At 44.5% G+C, this 24,778-nt stretch overlaps 2 protein-coding genes across 5 annotated transcripts in view; both read left to right on the top strand.

The window, feature by feature from the left end:
- Window positions 1–15,465, top strand: part of AHCTF1 (AT-hook containing transcription factor 1) — a 72,669-nt gene extending 57,204 nt beyond the window's left edge. For 2 of the 4 annotated variants that reach the window (XM_029934869.1, XM_029934870.1), the window contains exons 31-36: window positions 391–476; window positions 3,044–3,246; window positions 5,184–7,176; window positions 11,136–11,269; window positions 12,888–12,970; window positions 13,755–15,465. In XM_029934869.1, coding sequence (XP_029790729.1) covers window positions 391–476; window positions 3,044–3,246; window positions 5,184–7,176; window positions 11,136–11,269; window positions 12,888–12,970; window positions 13,755–13,944 — 2,689 coding nt within the window. In that variant the 3' untranslated portion in view covers window positions 13,945–15,465. Of the gene's footprint in view, window positions 1–390; window positions 477–3,043; window positions 3,247–5,183; window positions 7,177–11,135; window positions 11,270–11,946; window positions 12,554–12,887; window positions 12,971–13,754 lie in introns of those variants that run through there. The other 2 variants (XM_029934873.1, XM_029934871.1) reach the window with 2 other exon arrangements.
- The window catches only part of LOC115287065 (kinesin-like protein KIF28P), a 78,759-nt gene continuing 69,158 nt past the window's right edge, over window positions 15,178–24,778 (top strand). The window contains exons 1-2 of the mRNA XM_029933343.1: window positions 15,178–15,261; window positions 17,794–17,988. Of these exons, the coding sequence (XP_029789203.1) occupies window positions 15,178–15,261; window positions 17,794–17,988 (279 nt within the window). The remainder of the gene's footprint in view (window positions 15,262–17,793; window positions 17,989–24,778) is intronic.

Below are 24,778 nucleotides of genomic sequence, written 5' to 3'. Positions count from 1 at the left end.
TGAACCTGACTTTACTGAGGTTATAGGCCATACTCCATAATACCCCATGGACTTACTTAAGGATGTGCCCACAGATAATTTAAAAACCGGCCTACGTGTAATTGACATTGATCAGCATCTTCAAGTAATTTTACTTGTAATTTAAGGGCGTGCTATTGTTGCCAGCAGAGTAAAGTCCTAGAAGATGAGAGCACCAGATACAGCATGGCCTGTGTCTGAGTTCACGTACAGATTTCATAATGTTCTACAAAGTGGACTTGGGTGGCATTTGGTTCTCCAACCCTCGGTTTCCATTACCACTAGGACACATAGTAGAGGGAACAGGGTTAACCCAGGTGAGAGCAGGAGGGGCCTTCTTACACACTCATGGGCATATTTCTATTTCTAAAGGAAAGTCCTCTCCCCGAAATTGCGGGCACCAGTTCTGGACGAAGAAGGAGTGTCTGTGGAGGCCGGCCCCTCTTCACGCAGAGCAGGTAACCGTAAACGTGTGTGGTATTTTGACTTCCGAATTATTTCTTTATAGTGTTGCAGGAGTGTTCTAAGGACAAAGGAATCTGTTCTCTAGATTTTTTTTATCACAGTTCTTCCTCTTAAGGCTTTCTGTGTTCTGATAGTAGACTGGTCTTAGAATGGATTTGGTGGACATACTTTCCCTCAGAACACCAAAGAAGAGTAAAATAAGTAGCAGTCCCCAGACAGACTGCACACACAAATGACTGCATTTACACTAGAGAAGTTAACAAATATATAGAATTCATTTGATTTTTTTCTTAACTCAGTGACTTTTTTTTTTTTATAGAGATGAGGAAGCTACATTTTCCTCAGCTTACAGATGGGTTTGGGGAAAGCAGGCATCTTGAATGCCAGCGCCCAGAACTTAGCATTTTGTGAGATCACCTGACGATACTATGTTACGATGTTACTGCTGACTCTCCTGTCATGAATAGGGATCAGGACAGAAATGAACAAACTTGTTTTTCTCCCCTCATTAAGAATGTAATAGATTTTTTAAGTTTATTTTTGAGAGTGAGAGAGAATCACAAGCAGGCTCCACCCGGTCAGTGCAGAGCCTGATAGGGGTCTGGATCCCAGCATCCACGAGATTGTGGCCTGAGCTGAAACCAAGAGTCTGCTGCTTAGCCAAATGAGCCACCCAGGCGCCCCTAGAATGTAATATGTGTTCACTGTAAGACTGCCAAGTAAATCCCGTAACCTCATCATCTGCTTTAAGGATCCATTATGGGCAATTTAGAGTATCTTTCCTGGGTTTCTGTGTGCATATTTTCCTGCTTATGTTGAAAGAGAAGGTAAGTGTGGAGGCTTTGGTTGATTTCATAACCCAGTCCTGCACTTCAAAAATACATAAAGGCTACAGGCTGTCTTTGCTTTGTCTGTAAAGTATTAATACCTGTAAGTGTTAATAAAACCTCAATTAAATAAAAGCTCAATAAATGTTAGCAATGATGATAAATTATCACCAGTTTAATACCAAAGGAGCAACCTTTTTTCTCCAGTTAGCAGTATATTTATGACATTTCCCTCTGTCATTAATCTAGATTAACCCTGTCCTTTGCAGTGGCCCTAGCAGTGTTTGCTAGTGTGGACGTTCTGTGGGATTCTTAACTCGTGGCATATTGAGGAACTCTTGGGCCGATCCCCATTTTTGTTTTGCCATTTCATTTCTGCATTGAATTTTTGTGTGTGTGTCTGTATCTTTGCACATTTTTTGTCACTATTTCTGTTTAGTAGTTCCAAACCACGGGCTTGCCCTGCAGGTCAAGAGTTATGCCCAGCTTTATGAGATTTTCTCCAGTAAAGGTTAGTCACTGCTTTTGTGCACTGACAATTGGAAGGTAAAGTGGGTTTTTCCCATTCCTCTTGCCAAATGGACAGGGAACAACTTTTATCCTTTTGTTTTATATAGGCTGTATTTCATATTAGGGATACTCGCCCCATTATCTGTCAAACGTGAAAATGTTTTTTCCTCATTGTTTTCTGTAAAATAACTTTTTATTGATTTTTTTGTTAAACTCTAAAGGCTTTTGATCTAGTCAGACATCCCCACCCAGCCACCATGAAGTGTTTGGATTTTGTGTTGTTCACAAACCCAAATGAGATATAAATGATTTTGAGTGCTAATGACCGATAAGTCATTGGCAAAGAGAAAGATAAAAGATAAGGAGAATTCTTTTTTTTAGATGAGCTGTTGCCTTCCCTCATTTCCCCTCTAGCTTTTCCAAGGGGCAGAGTGTGTTCGTAGCCATTTGGATGCTTTCTGCCCAAAGAGAGAGATCCAGTCCCTTTGTGGTGAGAGAAAGCCCAGACTGCGTGTCCCTCGCGTCCTCTTACAGTGGCTCAGCGGGGAGAGCTGGTTGCCACCAGTCACCTGATGCGTGAAGCTTCCAGGCTAATTGAATGGGGAACAAACATCTGAGCCCCTCAGAGCAGTTGGGCTCAGACTAAAGTTTCACGGTAAGGACAAGAATTCTTTCTGTCCACGTTGAAAAGAACCCCGGGCTGGGACGCCTGGGTGGCTCAGTTGGTTGAGCATCTGACTTTGGCTCAGGTCATGATCTCATAGCTCGTGAGTTCAAGCCCCACATCTGGCTCTGTGCTTGATGGCTTGGAGCCTGGAGGCTGCTTGGGATTCTGTTTCTCTCTCTCTCTCTCTGCCCATACCCTGCTCACACACTCTCTCTCTCTCTCAAAAACAAGTAAACATTAGTTAAAAAAAAAAAAGCCAGTGTTGTAATTTTTACCTGTAAAATTTGTCATCTGTGTGTTTTTTGGGAAAAGAAGTATGAATCGTTTAAACCGAATGGATACTGAAGAACTAGGATTAATGGGTAAGCCCTCACTGACTTTGCCCCTTTCAGATGTTAGAAGGCGTTTGGCAACCAATGTGTCTGGTTTTCAAGGAAATAGTCTCACGTGCAATACGGCCTTTTCCTTTCAGTTACTTCTCAAATAGCGTGGTATGTATCTTTTTGGTTTTCTTTCCGTTTAAAACCTGGAGGATTAACTCTCGTTTTTCTTTCAGCTGCGGCTGATGTCTGTGGTGACGCTGGGGACCTGGAGCTTGTCTCCGAAAGTCCCGTTACCTCTGATCCTAAGTGTGACCGAGAAATCGCACTGACCTTAAAAGATCATGAAGTAGCAGCTGATGTACTGAAAGCAGGTGTTGACTTAGCAGAAGAAAAGCCTCCTGTTTCTGACAGTCCTCCAGATGCTCAAGAAATTCATGTAAAAAAATTAATGTTTTACTTACTTGTTAGTTTTGATTTAGTTTTCAAACCATAGTTTAAACCTACTGTATACATTTATCTGACTGCTACCTAAAAGCCCGTTTTTAGTAATGTGCATGGAAAAAAAGTGAAGATATTTTCTGGACTATAAAAGAACAAACCCTCTTAGTGAGAAATTATTTTTCATGAAAACCAAAAGGCTACATTAAGTCCCAATTTTAACAATGTAAATTGGTTTTTTTTTCTTGTTTAATGTTTATTTTTGAGAGCGACAGCACGAGCAGGGGAGGGCAGAGAAAGAGGAGGACACAGTATCTGAACCAGACTCCAGGCTCTGGCCTTTGAACTTATAAGCCGTTGAGATCATGATCTGAGACAAAGTTGGACCTTCAACCGACTGAGCCACCCAGGCGCCCTTAGCAATTTAATTTTTGCATAGTATCTGCTTCAAATGAAAGCTCTTTTAGCCATGAAACGACAGATCCTGGCTACTCTAGAGATAAGTATAATAACGAAACTTCAGAGCATGTATTTGAAAATAATTGAATACGGTTGAATAGGACTTTTGGGGAGCCCGGGCGGCTCCGTCGGTTGAGTGTCTGACTTCAGCTCAGGTCGTGATCTCGCGGTTCTTGAGTTCAGGCCCTGCATCAGGGTCTGTGCTGACAGCTCAGAACCTGGAGCCTGCTTCAGATTCTGGATCTCCCTCTCTCTCTGCCCCTTCCCCACTCATGCTCTCTTTATCTCTCTCTCTCAAAAATAAATATTATAAAAAAAAGGACCTTTCCCCCATGCATACTTGTAGGAAAATGATCATCAGCTAGTTGGGGGTTTAATCTCTATACCCTTGGGAAAGGAATTTATATATACATATATTTAATACGATTTATGCTTTCTAAAAATTCCATCAAGTTTCTTATATTAGCAACAGCCGACTTTTATATGCAAATGATTTTAAGATAAAGCAAAAACACCTCTCATTTATAGAAATGTGACTGTGTAGCATTTGGGAAGTTTCTGAACTCATAATTGTGTCATGCTTATCCGTATTCATTTTTATGAGTATTCTCACTGTAAAATAGGTGGACAGAGTCCCCATTCCTTCAGCTGGGAAGCTAATAGAAATTGTGGGCGTGGTATGAGTGAGAAACCTCATCTCTGTATTTCTAGTCTCTACTCTCACTGAATATTTGGGGAGTGGGAAAATGTTATTGTCTAGGTGGGTGGTAATGTTCTACCTTCTTGGTCAGGAGATCTCTCTGTTACTTTCTACCTCCTCCTTTTTCTCCCCTTCCCTTACCAAAAGGTAAATGCAAGGACCATTCCTTCTTCCACCAAACCCTTGCAAGAGAGGTACTGAACTTGAAAGCCTTAGGAATTTCATGGTTTATGCAGCCCCAGCAAAGGGAAGAGGATTGAGTCTAGCCCAAGGGAGCTTATGTAGGTGAACTCTTCTTCAACCTTACGGGGTCGTGCTGGTTAGAAAAAGCGTGGTTAGTTAGGTCAATTTGGGGATTACCATTAAAACACGATTTGGGGGTTGTTTCTTTTTCTCCAGTTAATTTTTTTTTCCTCGGGTGAGAACAGAATAATTCCTTTAAATTCTTCTTACAACTATTGTTAGCACCGTGATAATTTTCAAGGTTTTATAAAGACTGTCTTTGTTTAGCTAGGGTAATGTGGAATTTCTATTTTAATTCCATTCAGAATCTCAATCTTTTTCTGTCTAGTTATTTTGACTGAGTAATAATGTCTGCTTGCTTAAATGATATTTTATAAAGTAAACCCAATAAGCATAGGCCATATCAAATGTCATTTATGTTTTGTAGTTATACACCCAGGGTGGTGAGATGATTTTTTAAAGACTTTGTGCTTTAGGTTAAAATAAATGCGTTAAAATCCTTTAACCCGTCTCTTATCTTTAATTCATTTTAGGTGATTGAACATGAAAAACTTGGAGTTCAAGATTCAGGACGCAAGGCTAGCAATCTTTCATTTAATGAGTTGTATCCCTCAGGGACCCTTAAGCTCCAGTATAATTTTGATACCATTGAGCAGCAGTTCGGTGACTTACCAGATAATAAAGACTCCGTGGAGTGTGACATTGCGGAAGTAGATGGGGAACTTTTTGGGGCCCAGAGCAACTTTACCTTGATACTGGAAGGTGAAGAAGGAGAGTTTGAGGCAGGTGATTCTGTGGCATCTAATGTGTTCGCCAAAGCAGCAAACATAGCAGTGGAGGAGGAACATGGCTGCGGCGGAGAGAATGGTGGTCACAGACATGCCGCAGATTCCCCATCTGTCACCGCAAGTGACCGGGAATCCCAGCAGGTGGAGGCGTTACCATATGTGCCTGAACCCATTCAAGTAGCAATCGCAGAAAACTTGTTAGATGTGATTAAAGACACAAGAAGTAAAGAAATTACTTCCGGTACAATGGACCCACCATCCACTCACGAAAACATACCTTTAATAAAACAGAAGGTAATATGCCCCGACAAGGTAGTCCTGTCTCTGTCGAAGACTGATCAGGAAACGAGTACAGTGACCATAAACTCGAGCCAGGTGCGTGACATGATTTCCTCCAGAACGCGTAGGAGAGGACAGCATGTCCCAAACCCGATCGTCAGACCAGCTCAACAGGAGGAGTCCGAGGCTGTTGCCACCCCCAACACCCGGGGGCTTTCGGTCAGGAGGCGAGCGAGGAGGACAGAAGACCTGTCGGGGGCTTCTGAAAGTGCCTGCTCCGACATCAGAGGAGCATCTCAGAACCAGCAGAGGCCTGCAGATTCAGGTACTCTGCGGAAAGGACGGAAGAGGAAAGAAGATGCTCAAAGCACCTTAGAAAGTGATGGTCCTGTGGCCCCGGAGCGACTGGCCCCCGCAGATGGCAGACTTGGGATGGTAGCATCGTCTTTGCTGCAGGTGTCAGCAGCTAAAGAATCCCAGCTTTCATCCGTCACCAGAAAGACCCCCAGAAGAAATAAAAAAGCGGTGGAAAATGACGACAGTGAGGAAATGGATGTAAAAGTTAGTAAAGCAGCACGTTCTGGCGGAAGCACCAGAAAACTGAGAAGTGCTAAAATCGGGGCTTCTGAAAATACAGAGCATAAGCAAGGTGGAGAAAGCAAGCTTCCGCCTGTCACCATAAAGACGCCTAGAAGACTTAAAGAAGGGGTGGAAAATGCCGCCAGTGTGGAAACGGCTGTCCACGAAGATGGGAGTGCGAGGAAAGCAACACGTTCTGTCAGAAGCTCCAGAAAACAGAAAGGTGCCGACGCAGGGGCTTCTGGGAGTGCAGGATTCACGCCAGATCCCATGTGCGTTGATGAGGTGGTGCCTGTCCAGCACAACAGAAAGGCTAAGAAGAGAGAAGTCAGCACACTGGGTGTTCTGGAAGACTCTCAACTGAACGCATCCCAGCTGGCTCTTGAGACCGAATCGGAGCAGCCTAGGAAACGAGGTCGACCGAGAAAAAATCCACCTGGAGATGTGGGCTCCAAGGCCGCCAAGGAGGTGAGGAGTCCCAATAAGGCGCAGACCCCCAGCCGCCAGAGGAGGGCCGCCAAGAGCACTCTGGCCAGCAGCTGTGAGGCCAACTCGGGGAAGCCAGCTGGGCCAGGGTCTGTTCTGGCGCCAGCGGAGCAGCTCGCCACCAAGAGGGGCGTGGAGAGAAAGTTCACCAACAGGACCGAAAATCAAAGCCACACACGTGCGTCACGCTCAGTACCAGAAAAACGCACGGCTGAAGACCTGAAAGAACCAGGTGACCCGGAAGCCAGAGGGCCTGCTGCGGCCACCGTGACCGGCTCCGCGCGTGGCAAGAGGACTAGGGCCAGCAAGGCCGTCTCCCTGCCAGGCCTCCCGGGGCCGGAGGTGGAGTTTGTCTTCTCTCCGCCTGTGTCAAAGGCTCCACGGAAAGAGAAAGGTACTTTTACTTCTACTCCAAGCACGGTTTTCATTGCAGGCGATGCCTTCTGTTTTCAGCACAGTTCAATTCCATTTAAGACTGTAATTGATTATGATGAAATTTTGATCAGCTATTGATCAAATTTGATCAATTACCTGAAAATGACTCGTAGTCATAAAGAAGCCCTCCCCATTCTAAAGAAGAAAATAGTCTTGATCTTTTAATAGTAAAACTTAAAGATTTTCTATTTCCAGGTTTATCTTTAGATTCAAGAATTTTCTGGTCCAGTAGGACTCTTTAAATCCTGTAATGCCCTTGTCACGGGTTTCATTTTTTTAGAATAGTATCCTCTCTGTCATTCTTCCCTAAGTGACTTAATTTCTCCCCACATAGAATCAGCATTTTTCACCTAAGTGCTGCCGCATCTGGCTCAGGACCCCCTGCTGTATCTGCAGCTTCAGATTGTTTGGAGGGAGGGGAAGGAGTGGTAACATCTCATCACTTAGGACACAGATTACCCGAGTGCGTGCTTCCGGTTGCCCCCACTTGGCTCAGCAGCCTGTCCATCCTGCCTCATTGCCTCTCGCGAGCTCACGATCACACTGTTCAGTTGGTTTGGCACATACCTTCCCAAAGCCTCTTATTCTTTATGTCTAGAGCACAGGTCTTTGTGGAAGAGCAAAGACTACAATGTATCTGTGCTGTTAAGATTTGGAGGGGGAATTTTTCAGTGAAGCAGGCACTTAAGAAAGAGGGTCTAGGGGCACCTGGGTGGCTCGGTCGCTTGAGCATCTGACTTTGGCTCATCATGATCTCACGGTCATGGGTTCAAGCCCCATGTCGGGCTCTGTGCTGACAGCTCGGAGCCTGGAACCTGCTTCAGATTGTGTGTCTCCCTCTCTCTCTGCCCCTCCCCTGGTTACTCTCTGTCTCTCACAATAGACATAAAAAAAATTTTTTTTAAAGAACAAGGGTCTAAAAAATCATGAAGAAAAGGTAGGCTGCTGTGGCCGAACAGACCTGGTGCAGGCGTAGTTTCCAAATGTGACAGAAGGGGTTGTCTACTTCAGGTTTAAGAGGTGAATTTCAGCAAAGCGGCTCAGGGACTAGTAAGTGAAGTAGGTAACTTCATTGTTGTCTTTATTTAAACCTTTTCAGGGGCGCCTGGGTGGCTTGGTTGGTTGAGCATCTGACTTCAGCTCAGGTCATGATCTCACAGATCGTGGGTTTGGGCCCCGTGTCGGGCTCTGTGCTGACAGCATGGAGTCTGCTTGGGATTTTCTCTCTCTCCCTCTCTGCCCCCATGCTTGCTCGCTCTCTCAAAGTAAAGAAAGAATCTTTAAAAAACTAATTTGTGGTTGGGGTGCCTGGGTGGCTCATTGTTAAGCATCTGACTTTGGCTCAGGTCATGATCTCAGATTTTCTTAGTTGAAGCCTCATGTTGGGCTCTGTGCTGCCAGTGCCGAGTCCGCTTCACATCCTCAGTCTCTCCCCTCCTCTTTCTGGATCCTCAGTCTCCCCCCTCCTTTTTCTCAAACATTAATAAAATAAATAAAAATAATTTGTGGTTGTAGGAGGTCTCCTCTGTCCCCGCTAAGGTTTAAAAAACTTAGATCTTTGATTCTGTGGTGCTGTGTAGTGCAGTTTCCTGGTGTTAGGAAAGGGGCGAAGGCACTACTTTGCTCCGAAAGCCCATCGCAGCTCACGTGACTGAGCTGCTCCATTAGAAGTCAGGTTCCAGAGTCAGCAGTGCGGGGAGCGGAGGTCGTTAACACAAGTCTTTCATGCCTTCCTCGGGGCTTAGCACAGTGTAGCCCACAAGGAGATTGCGTGTTGTTCTACAGATGGCAGAGATCGCAGTAATTCCCGATTTGTTGCCTTTACAGTCATCCTCCATAGACCTATTAACTATGACTCCTATAACAAATGCACGCCTGCAGTAGGAGACTAGCAAATAGTCCTGGAGAGGACCGACAGCCCGCATCCGCGGTCTCTTCCACTCACTTGGAGGTATAGTTTGTTTGAAGCCCAGCAGCCTGGTGTGTAGAGCTGTGTATTCTGCTAAACCCCCCCCCCCCCCCCCCCCCCCCCCCCGCCCTGGGAGGCTCAGGCCATCCTTCTGAGCCCCCCACCCCCCACCCCCCACCCCTTGCCTCTGTCCCCCGTGCTGACCTCAGTCGTATTTCGAAAGCTCTTCAGGGAGGGATAGGAAGTGCAGGGAGAACGTGCAGAATGTCCTCAATTTAATTGAAACCTGTCAGACGCCACCTCCAAATGTAGTTCGAAGGGTTTCGTTGGTCAGGACATGGAGCTTGGCATTTCAGGAGATGCGGGCTCATTTCTGTAGCTGGCAGCAGATACTGACAGGCACGCCATCCGCCCGAGGCCGGACCTGGCCAGTTCAGTGGCTGCGCTGCTTCCCGCCACAGCCCGGGGAGGCTGTGGTAGGAGACTCAGTTCAGGGTCATGGAGCCCCCTCCGGATAAGTGGCCACCTCCTGCTGGCTGCTCCGGGTTGTTAGAGCCGCGTGCCAGCCCGGCCCTGGCTTGGCAGCGAGCACTTTGGAACTCCGTGAGGAGCGCTGGGGAGAGATGGGCGAGGAGCTAACATGCCGAGAGGTGGAACCGAGGTTTGTGCGGCTGATAGCACGTGGAAGGTGCGGTGGCGGCTGCACACCTCTGCACCTGCTGGTGTGGGTGTGTAGTTCCTCATGGAGTCCTCTGTGCTGCGGGGGGAACCGGAGGTGAGGAGCCTGAGCTTGTCTTTGGAAAGGCCGACACGCTGTGGCTTCGGTTGGCCTAGAAAGAGGAAGACAATGTTTTCATTTCCTGGAAAGAACATGGATCCGTTTCTTTTCAGTGTCACAAGGGGAAGGTGACCACCAGCAACCCCAGCTGTTGCCATTTCTGCCCCTCATCAGCAGGCAGCAGAGAGAACTTGGACTTTTGACCTCACCTCTGTTTTCTTTGTAAGAACCCTAGGCTTTAAAAGCAGAGTTTGATGTCGTACAGAAGTCTTGATGGTCCCAGTAGGTAAGGTCCCAGTAGGAAATAACATTGAACTAGACTTTGAGAATCTTAACTTTATGGTTTGTGTAATTCTGAAAGCCGTGAGCCTGTGACAAAGGCAGACCTCTACAAAGCACATGCCGGGCGCCCCATACTCTCTCCTAATCTTGTCGTCTCCACAGCAACTCCGTGGTCCTGGTACTGTGAGTCCATTTTATAGACACTGAGCCCAGAGAGCTTATTCTGATGCAGAAGCTGGGATCTAGCCCATCTTTGATATGGAGCTGTGGTGGTAAAAATAAATCTGAGAGGACATCTGTGATGTTTTTAATCACATGTTCTGGACCAATTCTGAACTAAACCATTTTTATTTATCCATGGAACATTTCCATTCTGCCTGTTTTTTCCTCTATTAGTTACTTTCTCTGCTTCTTTTGTCCCTTCATGACATGAACTTTTCTGTTGTTCCTTTGACCAGAACCACTGGCTCGGAATGATCTGGAAGAAAAGAAGTTTTGAGTCTCTTTGAAAATAAAATTACCTTTGTAAATAAAAACATCGTCTCTGGAATAGTAGGGATTTTGAAGGAAACTAGCTCAGGGGACACAGAAGGTGGATGTTTTCCTTCCCGAGAACATATGAGGAGCAGTAACGATGAAAACTCGCAGGATAATAGTTCTGAGTTTGCTTCTTAAATTTTATTTTTATATAGTAGCACTATTTAGTTTGGGGCATTAAATCTCTACACGCCGGGTTACCCAAATGGTGTGGAGGTTTTTCCTTGTGTTTGTCTCTCCTCACTTGGCCACCGTGTCCCCACTAGTGTTTTCCAGGCTTGGAAATGTTTACATCTTTCCAGTGCATGCGCTCTGTTCCACGCTTTTAGAAAGAAAAAAAAAAATAGATCTCGAGATCCATATGCGTGGACCTGGATTTCAGTGTTTGTTTTTCTTCCCCGCCTTTCTGCAGCTAAAAAGATAGAGGCCCCGGCACAGCTCCAAGAGTTAGTTTCAGATTTATCTCCCCAGTTTGTCTTCTCACCGCCTACTTTACGGACCAGGCAGAAAAACGCATCCAATACATCCAGACTTGGAGACGAACTGGTAAGAAGTGCATTTTATTCGTTTGTACGCTTGTTTAAACGTGCTCTTGGGGCACCTGGGTGGCTCAGAGGGTGGAGTGTCAAATCTTGATATCAGCTCAGGGCATGATCCCAGGGTCGTGGGATCGAGCCCTGCGTCAGGAGCCTGCTTAAGATTCTCTGTCTCTGTCTCTCCCTCTGCCCCCACCCCCTACCCCACTCATTCTCTCTCTGAAAAAAGAAAAAAAAAAACCATGCTCTTTACTTTTTTAAGTGTTTCCTAAACACTCTTAAAAGAGCAGACATTTGGGGCACTTGGGGGGGCTCAGTCGGTTAAGCGTCTGACTCTGGACTTCTGCTCAGGTCATTATGTCACAGTTTGTGACTTTGAGCCCCACGTCCGACTCTGTGCTCACAGACACAGAGCCTTCTTGGGATTCTGTCTCCCACTCTCTGCATCTCCATTTGCTTGCTCGCTCTCTCAAAAAATTAACTTAGAAAAACCATTAAAAGAGCAGACATACTGAAAGCCCTCGATTGCCTTCTCTGCACTTTGGGGGCCCCGCCCTCGGACACCTCGGGGACGGGTCGCGGATGGCGTGTTACTGGCAGCTGCAGCTTAGATTACCTACTAGGGGAGAAGCTTTTCACTTATAGTGTCTCGACAGAATTCTCCGGATGTGTTTATCTAAAATACAGGTCCCTGAACGCCTGGGGTGTCATCCACAGACCACACTTGGAGGGACAGGGTTTCAGAATTGTCTAATCACCGGACTGCACAAAACCCTAAAAGAGTTCATGGACTAGACTACTTAGCAGCATTAATTCATAAGCGTTTCTTGAATGATCTGCCCCGACCAGTTACTGTGCAAGGCCAGAGACGCCCACGGAGATCACTCGGGCAGATGCCTGGTCTTCCAGGAGCTCAGTTCGAGTGAAGAGGCTAAAGCACACGTGATCATTTCACAGGGTGCTGAGAAGCTTTGATACCCAAGTAGCCCTCTAGGCAGAAGGTGAAGGAAGCAGGCCGTCCTGGAAGGGAGCACCGGGGACCGCAGAGGCTCGGGGGACAGGTGTCGGGGCTCCTCACACACTGCTCCACGGCCGCGTGCACACTGAAGGAAGGATGAAATGAGTGCTGGGAAGGAAAAGGAGTCCCTGGGGGGCCGTTCCTTCCTGGGATGCTGAGCGCCTGGGTCTCAGGAGGGGCAGCTGAGGAGGAAATGTGTGCCCTGGAGACAAATAGGATGGACGGGGAGGAGGAGCGGCCTGGAAGGACCAGAGTTCCTGCTGAAAATAAAAGGAATCCATGGGGCGGGGGAGGGGGGAGGGGACTCTGGGGTGGCTCAGTCACTTAAGCGTCAGACTTCAGCCCAGGTCGCGGTTTCACAGTTTGTGGGTTCGAGCTGAGTGTCGGGCTCTCCGCTGTCAGTGCAGAGCCTGGAGCCGGCTTCGTTCGGATCCTGTTTCCCTCTCTCTCTGCCCCTTCCCCACTCAATTTCTCTCAAAAATAAACATTAAAAAAAAAACCATTAGCACTATTTGGTGGGATTTCTTGATTCAGGATAGAACGATTCAATTCAGATTGCAAATACTTAGTAATTACTAAGGATTTCTCTCTTCAAACTTGTAACTCACAGAAAGCTAATACCCAATCAACAGAAACCGTGGGAAAGCAAAAGGTGAAAACACCCAGGACTGCAAAGACCAGACAAGCAAGCAGGTCTGACCCGTTTTACACAGTAATTTTTATCCATTTTGTTTTGTGAATTCGATTTGAGAAGAGTCTTCAGAAAAGGGTAATTCTTAGGGGCGTCTGTGCGCCGGGCTCCTGGCGGTTCCTGGGTCTCACCGTGGGGGGAGGCGGCAGGGCTGTCTCCGTGGGGCAGTGCGAGCCCGCTGGTCCTTGAAAGCAGGGCTGTGGGGCAGGTCAGTCCCCATTGGGTCCTCTGTTCTGGGAGTGGGGGGGTGGGATGTGTCCCCCTGTCCTTAGTAAATGTAGGTAACAATAGTAAAAATGATTAGAAACTTAAAAATCTTGCAGTTGTTTTACTAATGGCGATAAGACTTCATTCATGGGGGGCGTTCTCCAGATTTGTGCTGAGGCACGGTTGACTTTCATAAAAGTTCAAAACAATCCATTTCATCTTACTTTAAAAACCGGCCTACTGAGATTTGGGGCCGTAATTAATAGTCCGTGGCAGTTGGCTCTGTCGCACAGGCGGGACACTTAGACAGGAGTCTGGGTCGGGGGCGGGGGGTTCATGGGCCTGCTGGGCTCTTCCTGCCTCCACGTCACGTGGGCCTTTATCCCATCCCCCCCCCACCCCCCACCCGCCGTTACTTCATGCCAGTCACTTCATGCCAGTCGTCCCTTCTCTTCTGAAACCAAAGCCCCAGGAAAGTGCATCCCTGCTTGAGACTTTTTTCCGGCCACCACTGGGGAAAGGATTCTGTTTTCTATTCCAGTGTGTTTGTTCTCACTGCGGTTGTTTGGTTGTTTTCAGAAACAAAGAGGAAGACCCCTGGTCCCCTCCTCCAGTGAAGATCAGGCTGATTTCTCCTCTGGGAAGCCCGACTGACGACGGAAAGAACAAGCCTCGAAAAGGTCCCACCCTCCCAGCGAGAGGCCTGGGAAGGAGCAGGAAGAAACGGTCTTCGTTTCCAAAGCAAGTTTTACGCAGAAAACTGCTGTAATTGTTGTTTCTGAAGTTTTTAATGTACCCCAATTTGTAGAGTCATCAGAATTGTGTGGATTACTGAAATCATCTAATTTGGAGGGAAATGATTTGTATAAATGACTGTAAATTTTTGTAGACAGAAGCTCTTCAGTAAGCAAAGTAACTCCATAAGGAGTGTGATTCTTTTAGTCCAGTTTTTTCTATTTTATATGAAGACCATACATTTATACAGTATGTAAATACGGCCTATTATTGGAATGTTAAATAAAGCGTATACTTGACGGTAGTTTGTGTCTGTTAGATTTTTGAGAGGTGACTTCTGTTTTAATACTGATTTTCTAATGCTGGGAGGCACTGGTCCCATGTCTTTCTCTACATTTAATGGTGTCAGGCCAGTCTTCAAAAGGATAATTGAAGAACTATTGATGCTTTTTCAAAGTTGCTGTTTTATAATTTATGCACTTTGCTTCTATGATTGAGATTTCTAATCAAAAAATGTATTTTTTTTTGCTTGTTACTACTATGTTGAAATCGAATTATGGGCATGTCGTTCTGCCACGTTTTTTGTAGTCTAACAAATTCTTTATACTCTACCTCAAATGAGTGATTTTCCAAGTAATGCATCGGTTCAATACAACGTTGGCATTCCTTGTTCAGCAAGCTTCAAGGCTATTTGTCTTCACAGTCTCTTAATTATTCAGAGACTAATTATCCAGGTTAGGTTGACCGGTTCACTGCTCACTAGCAACTTCTGGAAAGGTTTGAGAAAGGGGAACGTGAGACAAGACGTTTCATGGGCGTGCCCTGCGTGGACTCACTGGCAATAGCATGGTGGGTCGGCACAAATTTTTCTATAATATCCTCGCTGTGAAGGAGCTTGCTATGAAATTTCAGAAATCCCTTACCATTCAGGTTTTAAAACGACACATTTTCCTCGGACCTCAGGCACAGACGATTGAGGGCAGGCAAAGAGCGGGAGTAGAAGGGGGGGAGGGGGAAAGGACCAGGACACTGTCCTCTGCAGGATGACTGTGCAATGAAGTGGGGACACTTGATGTGGGCCATGACACTCATCAATAAGTAAGTGCTGTAAAATAATTCATAACCGGTCACTGATCGTGTGTAATGAATGGACCATGAATAATTGATTGTCTAGAAACAAACCGCTTTCGTCGGCTCAGCTTTTAATGTTTCAGCGTGAAGCCTAAGCGGTGCACTTTCTACCTTATTTTTCTACCAAATAACTGACATGAGTGACGGGAACCTGGTGAATATACCCGTGCCAAGTGTGGACAGTGTGACCGTCGCGGTGCGTGTGCGACCTTTCAGTCAGGTCAGTGACTTGTTGACATTTTGACTATGACTTGTTTTATTAACTTTTTAATGACCGTGATCAAATGTGTAAGCTGCTTGTCTTTTATGGAAGATTTAAATGAATTTGTTCAAATGAGTAATTTAGAGATCGGAACAGAACTCAGTAAACACGTAATTTCGTTCCTTTGCACAAGTAGCTCAATAAAAACTTGAGAGAAACGTATGTACTGTCAAGTTCATAATTTTTTAAACCAGTGCAGAGTGGGGACTACAGACGTGTGCCGTTTCTAGTAAATGTACTTCTCCCTCCTCAGTAATAGCACATCATAAGCAAGCAGGTTGCTGGTTCGGAATGAATTCTATGGCTTTTAAGTGATTTACGGGTACATGTATTTATATAACTCACTACAACTGGCCATTCAGCTGTGTTCCTACAACACTAAGAGCTGCTACGTGCTCTGGGCCCTGCAGCAAACCCTGATGGTCACAGCGTTGGGTAAGTTTGAAGATAAGTCTGAACAGTTGGCCCACTCAGCACACTTCTGACTGCTGTGGGTCAAATGCTGTGCTAAAGACAGGATACAAAGCTCACGGTCACATGTGAGTAAATGACTGGTGGTAGTTGTGTCCCATCGTGGGAAGGCAAACAACCTGGCCCCCAGAGAGAGATCAGGTCTAGTTCATTCTACCCGGATGGCTGTGAAAACTGGAGATAGAAGCGTTAGGATGACCCGGAGAACAAGTAAGGTTTGGACAGGGGTTGCTAGACGGGGCAACGCGCAAAGGGTGTTACAGGATGGTAAGAACTGGTGTGCAGTGCATACCGTGAACTTGATGGAGACTTTAGAGCAGGTCTTCTTTCCTGCCTGGACCCTGTACGACCTGCTGCCTCTCCTCTCCGGGCTGCCAGTGTTCACTGTTGTTCTGCACACTTCAGTTTGTGTCCATTGTTTCCTGTCCCTTAGCATTCATCTGTGTCACAGAAAGGATTTCAGCAGCCAGGCAGATAAGTAAGTAGATGGCTCTATGGATATAAAGACAGCAGTGACCAAGGCCTACAGATTAATGTGATGAAATGGAGAGTCTAGAAACCATCCCAGGCCCCCACGGCCACCTGATTTTCAACAAGGCTGCCAAAATGGGGAGAGAACAGCCTTGGCAAGAAATGGTCCTGAAAACCTTGATAGCTATGTCCAAAAAATGAATTTGGACCCTTACCCGCCATGTACGAAAATGAACACAAAATGGACCAAAGACCCAAATATAAGAGCTAGAAGTACAAAAAAAACACCTAGTAAATATTCCTGACTTTGGACTGGGCCAAGGATTCTCAGGTTCCTTTAAAAGGAACCGTTTCTGAGATCAGTGACTGATACTTTTCATGACTCCAGCTGGGCTCCTCCCAGCTGTCATCTTGCCCGGCACCCCCTGCATCCCACCCCGCCCCCTCTGCAAAGTCAAGGGCCTGTAATTTAACCACGACCCAAACAGACCTCCTCCTAGTCTCCTTCCATTACAACTTCTGTTCCTGAGTGTCCTTAGGGTCAAGCTTCTGTAAGCGGGAAAATCAGGTCACCTTTGAGAAGAGAGGAGTTTCTGTACCCCCCCCCCCCCCCGCCGGCCAGCAGGATGTCGAACCCCAGGCTCTGGGTTTGGGGGTGGGAACAAGCCAAGCTGCCCACAGCACGTGATGAATGTGGAACAGCAACCCGATCCCCTCTTGCATGGAACCTCCACGCCAGGCCAGGCGGAGGACAGCCAGCACCCTGGTGTTCCCAGCATGACGCTCCCAAAGTGCAGCGCCCCTGCACGCACAGGCACCCCCCTCCCACCGAGAGCCTCGGCAACAGGCACACAGGGGCCGGATGTGGGATGCTCCTATCCTGCTCCCAGTAGGAAGAAAGCCTCAGATCTGGGGACAGAGGGAGCCTCGAGATCAGGGCTCTGCAGCGGGGTCTCCCCCTGGGGGAGATGGCAGGGAGAGGAAGGGCCTAGTCTTGCCAAATACCAGGCTCCACCCTAACAACTTGGACACAGTTCCTTGAATAGTTGTTTTGTCACTGGCTGTTTGCCCTCAGGACCATTCCCAGAGTCGAAATGGTGGTTTTTCCATTTTCACTTTTTCTTTACTAATTCCCACCAGTTTCACTGGGGAGTAAACAGCAAAGCTCTGTTGCTATCGTTACCACCATTCGTGTAGTTGGGTGTGAGATCGGCTCCTCTCAGAAAATGAATGACTAGAGACCAGACGTTCAAAAATCCTGCCTTTAAGAGTCACTGTCATAACAGCTGCTAAGAAGAACAACACAGGGAACAGCCCCTTTCTCAAAATCAGGACTGTGACCTGCACTTATTTAAATTCACGAGTTCAAATGGCGTTTATAATAAAAACACTTTGCCAATGTTAAAAAAAAAATACAACAGATAACAAAATGAATAAATGGTAAGTTCCTGGCTTAATTTCTTACAAGGTGTGTATGAAGACTTATAAAACAACTTGAATGACAGAGAAAAACCACAATGACTGACTGAATTTGTGATCTGACCATAGAGAGAGAAGAATTCTGGGAGCAAATGTGTGATTTCCATGCATTCCAGAACCACCACAACCATACAAGACCCTAAGAATCCAGAACACAGGAAAACATTTACTTTTGACCTGGCCTATTGGTCTCACAATGGATTTCAAAAGGATAAAGATGGTGTGTTTATTTCAGCTGATCCTACCAGTAAATTTGCAAGCCAGGTAAATTGCTTTCAAACACAACTTCAAAGGAAGTTGTTTGTTTTTAAATAAAGTGTTAACAGAACAGTACGACATTCAATGCAAGCTGGATACAATATAAACTTCCATTTGAGAGCTGATTTTAAATGTATTCCTTTTTCATGCTAAACATGGGGTCCAGTGCATGTGCACTATCATCTAAATAGATTTTAGGCACTCAAATCAATTGATATATTGACATATTTTGAAAAAGAAGCATCAGTTATATTTTTGAGACAAAACAAGCAAAATTTGTGATGCACTCAGCATTTAAGAACACTTGTTCTATCAAGTATTGATTATGTGCCTTGCATTATTCTATAATAAAGTTGTGCACACTGGGTGTGGGGAGACTTTAGTGTGCATTAAAAAGCATTACAGCTTCCGTGATAGGAATAGGGGTTATGATGCAGTACAGTGGAGAGGTGGTCCTTTCAGTCTGGACGAAGCTCGTTAACGTTTTTTGGATCTGGGTCTGTATGGAACGATTTCGACTATCATTTTTTCAAATCTCTTTTGCCCCCCACCCCCGCCACCTTATTCCTCTGTGATTCCAATTGCGCTTGCCCCACAGGTCACTGAGACTGTTTATTTCCTCCCAAACCTTTTCTCTCTATTCTTCTTGTCTGCCTCATTGTATTTCAAACGCAGCTGAAAGCTGGCAGATTTATTAAGCCACTCCTAAAAGTAGCGTCTATCAAATAGCTCTGACTTCACAAACTCACTGAAAGGGCCTCATGGACCCTGGAAGGCGCTTTGAGAACCACTATCCTAGATAAATCCATAAAAATCAATTTTAAAAAATCAAACAGAATGACAACTAATCTCAGTTGTGGGGAAATGGGATCATGAAGCATTCAATCCAAAACAGGGCAGGGAAAGTGGGGAAAGTTAAAAGGAGGAGGGATAAGTCAAATGATAGACTTAATGCCAGCCATATCAGTTATTATAGCAAATGTAAACAAACATGCTGACTAAGAAAAGTCAGATGATCAGATTTTATAGGAAAAACAGGATCAAACCACATCTGTCCATTGAAACCCAATTTAAAAATAGATACTACTATGTAAAGACTGAAAAGAAAACCACAGAGGCCATATTTACATCACAAAGTAGACTTTCAAGAAATATACTATAATGATAATTCATTAAGAAGACATTCCTTTATGGGGTGCCTGGGTGGCTCAGTCCTTTAAGTGTCCAATTTCGGCTCAGGTCATGGGTTCGGACCCTGTATTGGGCTCTGTGCTGACAGCTCAGAGCTTGGAGCCTGCTTCAGATTCTGCGTCTCCCTTTTCTCTCCCTCTCTCTACCCCTCCCCCATGCATGCTCTGTCTCTTTCAGAAATAATAAACATGAAAAAAAATTTTTTAATGTCATTCCATTTTCAACAATTATATACCTAATAATAGAACCTCAAAGTATAGGAAGCAGAAACTGATAGAAACTGAGGGAGAAACAGATGAATTTACAATTGTCATCAGTGATTCCATCACTTCTCTCTGAGTAATGGATAGAACAAACACCCCCAGAGCAGGTGTATATAGCACCATCAGCCCAACTTAGTGTCGGATTACCCCCACCCAGCAGCAGCACCATGGAATTCTCATTATGAGAGACCATAGTCCAGACCATAAAACTAAATAATGTAAGATAACTGAAATCATCCAAACTGTTCTCTGATTACCAAACTGGAAAGAAATGAAAGATATCAGGAAAATGCACAAATATTTAGAAAATAACAGACTTGTAAATAATTCATAAGGGCAGCAGGGTGGCTCAATCAGTTAAGCATCCCACTATTGATTTTAGGCTCAGGTCCTGATCTCACATTCCATGCGTTTGACCCCTGCATTGGGATCAGTGCTGACAACATGGAGCCTGCTTGGGATTCTCTGTCTCCCTCTCTCTCTCCCCTTCCCTGTTCACACATTCTCCCTCAAAAATAAACATTAAAAAAAGAATTTTAGGTAAATAATTCATAGATCGAGGGATAAACCACAAATTAGTAAATACTTTGAATAAAAATTTAAGGGGCGCCTGGGGGCTCAGTCGCTTGAGCGTCTGACTTCAGCTCAGGTCATTATTTCGGGGTCTGTGAGTTCGAGCCCGCGTCGAGCTCTGTGCTGACAGCTCAGAGCCTGGAGCCTGCTTCAGATTCTGTGTCTCCCTCTCTCTCTGCCCCTCCCCTGCTCATGCTCTGTGTCTCTCTTTCTCAAAAATAGGGAAACATTTTTTTAAAAATTGAACAGAAATTTAAAAATTTATCAAAGTTTGTGGAACGCAGCTACCACAGGGCTTAGAAAAACTTTATAGCATTAAGTTATGAGAGAAGCACAATCTTGAGTCTTCCACCTAAGAATTTAGAAAAAGAAGAGCAAACTACACACTAAGCAAGCAGAGGAAGAAATAAGGATAAAAACAATAATTCATACAAAACAGTAAAATAATAGAAAAATTGATGAATTCAAAGCTAATTCTTTCAGAAAATGACTCAAATTGAACCTCTACCCCAATTGGTTAAGGAAAAAAGATAACACGGTACCAAGATGAGTAATGAAATCGAGTCATCACAGCAAATCTTAGAGACATTTAAAACACAGGGGAATGTTGTGAAAAACTTATTACCAAAACATTCAACATGTTAGATGAAATGATACAAGCTACTGAAGGTCACACAAAATCAGATCATTCAAATAGCGCTCAAGAAATTGAGTTTACAGTTAAAAACCTTCTCACAAAGAAAACTCTAGGCCCAGATGCCTTTCCTGTGAATTCTCCCAAAGGAATAATAGTGAGAATTCTTAAAAAAAAATAAATCTTAGAGCTGACAGAGGATGGAATGTTTATTTCTTGAGGACAATATTATACCAAAAGCAGCCAAAGATTACAGAAACATTCCAATGTCCATCAGGAACAAAGACACAAAAATTCACAAAATTGCAACAAATAGAGTCCAACAGAAGATTTAAAGAACAAAATATATCTATAAAATAACACTTTACCTGGTAATGTAAAACTGGTTTAACATTTGAATAGCAATGTCATTCATCATAAGACACAAAACGGGTTGGTGGGGAGACATATGGTCAGGTGCACAGAAAGCATTTGACAAAATCCATCACCCAATCATAATTAAAACTCTCAGTAAACTTAAAATAGGAGGAAACTTCCTGGAAATCAAACTTCTCTGAAGAGAGGGTTAAGATGGCAGAAGTTTAGGGAGACCCTAAACTTGCTTCCTCCCCCGATTGCTAGATAAATAGCAAATCATTCTAAACACCCAAGAAACTGACTGGAAGTCTTAGAGAACAAGATTGCACATCTACTTACAGAAAAAAAAAAAACAGAAAAAAGGTACAAACAAAAAATACAAAGGTCTACAAACACAAAAAAAGTCAGGAACTGTGGAGCGTTGATTTGTGGGAGAAAAGAGCCAGTGGGTGCTGCAGTCGGGAAGGATCCCTGATCACAGAGAGCTGAGTTAAGAGTGAAGGGGGAAAAAAATGAAAACAGGCACAGGGGATTGCACAAGAAAACTGTCCCCCAAAACCATTGGTGGGGGGAAAGGAGAGGGTTTCAATACCACCAGTTTTCTATAAACAGTGTAACACAGAGTCTGAAGTTTCAGACGTCAGCGCTTGGTGGTGCTCAAGACAGGGGAGTGGGCAGCGTCGTCTGATGATCCCCTGGGTCACCCAGGGAGAAGCAGGTCCACTGCTTGGAGCGCACGTGGTGGAGGCCAGAGGACCTCTCCGCAGGCAAGCCCAGGTGGGCCCCATCAAGCAGCTCGTTCACCAGTATATGCACCAGACTCTAGCTAAGGGCAGTGAACCTGGCACCTTACCATAAACTCCAAGCCACAGCCACTGTGGGATCACACAACTGTTTCCTGGGACAAGGTGGCTTCTGCCACAGTGCAGCCAGATCCTTCCCCAGAGGATTAGCACGGGTCTGAGTAGAGGGGGCTGGTCTCTGAGGTGTGGGTTTCTGACATATAGCCATGCTTGATATAAAACTCTGGAGGGAGGTGCTGTCTGGTAGGTGGACAGCTAGGATAGAGCAGGGAAAGCAGGGAGCTGACGGAAGCAGGAGACACAAGTGGAGGATTGGTCGTGTGTCTGTAAGGGTGTGAACTTGAATTTCCCAGTCTGGAGACTAGATAGCAGAGTGAAGCCATCTTCATCCCTTGCTCCCTAACTCTGATCCACCGCAGTGAGCTAAACACCGCTACCAAATAGAGAATGGAGCCATTTCACTTAGCCCTGCCCTGTGCACCCTCCAAACAGATCTCAACTAGGGCAAGATGGCCTGACAATCAGAGCAGCAGTCCCCCGCCCCTCCCAACCCCGCAGAAGACCAGAACAAACCCCTTTCACACACTAAGTCTATGACTATAAACTGCTGCAAAGTTTCAGCTCTAAAGGAAACAGGATCTACCTTCTTTTGGGACTTTTTTATTTCTGTTTCTGTTTTTGCTTTTTCTTGGACACAGAAAGAGCAAACTTTTCTAAAAAAAATTTTTTACCTTCATTTTCTTTTTCCTATCAAGCTTTTCTTACCATGCAGACCAAACCACACTTAGGATCTATCTTCATTTATTATTTTTTAATTTTTAAAATTAAATTTAATTAAAAATTTTTTTTCTTTTATCCCTCCAAAATGAGAAGCCAGAAATTTAATCAATACAGATATAAGTAAGATGTCTAACCTAGAATTTAGGACAACAATTACAAGGATTCTAGCTGAGCTTGAAAAAAAGTGTAGAAGACACTAGACAATCCTTTATGGCAGAGATAAAGGAATTAAATCAAGTCAAGCTGAAATTAAAAATACTTTAACCAAGTTGCAAACCCAAATGGATACCATAACAGTGAGTGGGGATGAAGTAGAGGAACAAATTAGTGATAAAGAAGATAAAATTATGGAAAATAAGCTAAAAGAAGAGGGAAACAAAGGTAATGAATCACAAAGGTAGACTCAGTGACTTATTAGAACAGACTAATACTTGAATCATAGGAGTCCAAGAAGATGGAGAGAAAAGGGGTCAGAAGGTTTATTTGAGCAAATTATAACTAAAAACTTTCCTAATCTGAAGAAGTATGAAGACATCAAAATCCAAGAAGCACAGATAACTCTCATCAAATTCAACAAAAACTAGCCATCACTAAGGCCTATCATAGTCAATTTTACAAAATACACAAGAGAGAATCCTGCAAGCATCCAGGGAGTTGGGAAGAGTCCTTAACCTACAAGAGAAGACCTCAAGTTCACTTCAGATCTGTCTACAGAAACTTGGCAGGCCAGAAGACAATTTCAGGATATATTCAACATGCTGAAGGGGGAAAATATGCAGCCAAGAATACTTTATCCAGCAAGGCTGTCATTCAGAATGAAAGGAGAGATAAAGTCTCCCAGACAAACAGAAGTTAATGGGGTTCGTGACCACTAAACCAGTCCTGCGGGATATACTAAGGGGGACTCTTTGAGTGGGGGGAGAAAAAGACCAAAAGCCACAAAGACTAGAAAGGAAGAGAGAACATTACCAAAACACCAACTTTACAGATAATGCAATGGCACTAAACTCATATCTTTCAATAATCACCCTGAATGTAAATGGACTGAATGCGCCAGTCAAAAGACATAGGGTATCGGAATGGATTGAAAACAAAAAAACAAAAAAACAAAAAACAAGAGAAAACAAACAAAACAATAAAAACATTAGCAAACTGAAAGTGAGGGGATGGAGAACCATCTATCATGGTAATGGATGCCAAAAGAAAGCCAAACCAGACTTTTAAAAAAAGACTGCAACAAGAGATGAAGAAAGTCCCTATCTCACAATAAAGGGGTCTATCCAACAAGATGACCTTACAATTGTAAATATTTATGCCCCCAACATGGACATATTTATGCTCCCAAATACTTAAATCAATTACTAACAAGCGTCAATAATAATACAATAATAATAGAGGACTTTAACAGATTATCTGAGCAGAAAAATCAACAAGGAAACAGTGGCTTTGAATGAGACACTGAACCAGACTTAACAGATAAGTTCGGAACATTCCATCCTAAAGCAGCAGAACACACATTCTTTTTGAGTGCACACAGAACGTTCTCCAGAACAGATCACATGCTGGGTCACAAATCAGCCCTCAAAAATGACAGCATCTATCGACAGGATCATATGATTTTTGTCTTTTGTTTTGTTGATGTGGTGTATCACATTAATGGATTTGTGAATGTTGAACCAGCCTTGTAACCCAGGAATAAATCTCACTTGATCATAAAGTATAATACTTTTTATATGCTGTTGAATTCGATTTGCTAGTATCTTGTTGAGTATTTTTGCATCTGTATTCATTAAGGATATTGGCCTGTAATTCTCTTTTTTCATTGGGTCTCTGCCTGGCTTAGGAATAAGAGTGATATGTGCCTCATAGAATGAGTCTGGTAGTCTTCCTTCCATTTCTATTTTTTGGAATAGCAAGGAGCTCACTGAACAACATACACAAAAAATGAATGATCCAGTGAAGAAATGGGCAGAAGACCTGAATAGACACTTCTCCAAAGAGGACATCCAGATGGCCAACAGGCACATGAAATGATGCTCAGTGTCACTCATCATCAGGGAAATACAAATCAAAACCACACTGAGATACCACTTCACACCAGTCAGAGTCGCTAAAATGAACAAATCAAAAGACTATAGATGCTGGCGAGGGTGTGGAGAGACGGGCACCCTCCTACACTGTTGGTGGCAATGTAA

The sequence above is a fragment of the Suricata suricatta genome, chromosome 3 (genome assembly GCF_006229205.1).
Source record: "Suricata suricatta isolate VVHF042 chromosome 3, meerkat_22Aug2017_6uvM2_HiC, whole genome shotgun sequence".
In the NCBI taxonomy this organism is placed as follows: domain Eukaryota; kingdom Metazoa; phylum Chordata; class Mammalia; order Carnivora; family Herpestidae; genus Suricata; species Suricata suricatta.
The sequence above is the reverse complement of the archived record's forward strand: the minus strand, read 5'-3'. Positions and strand labels throughout refer to the sequence as shown.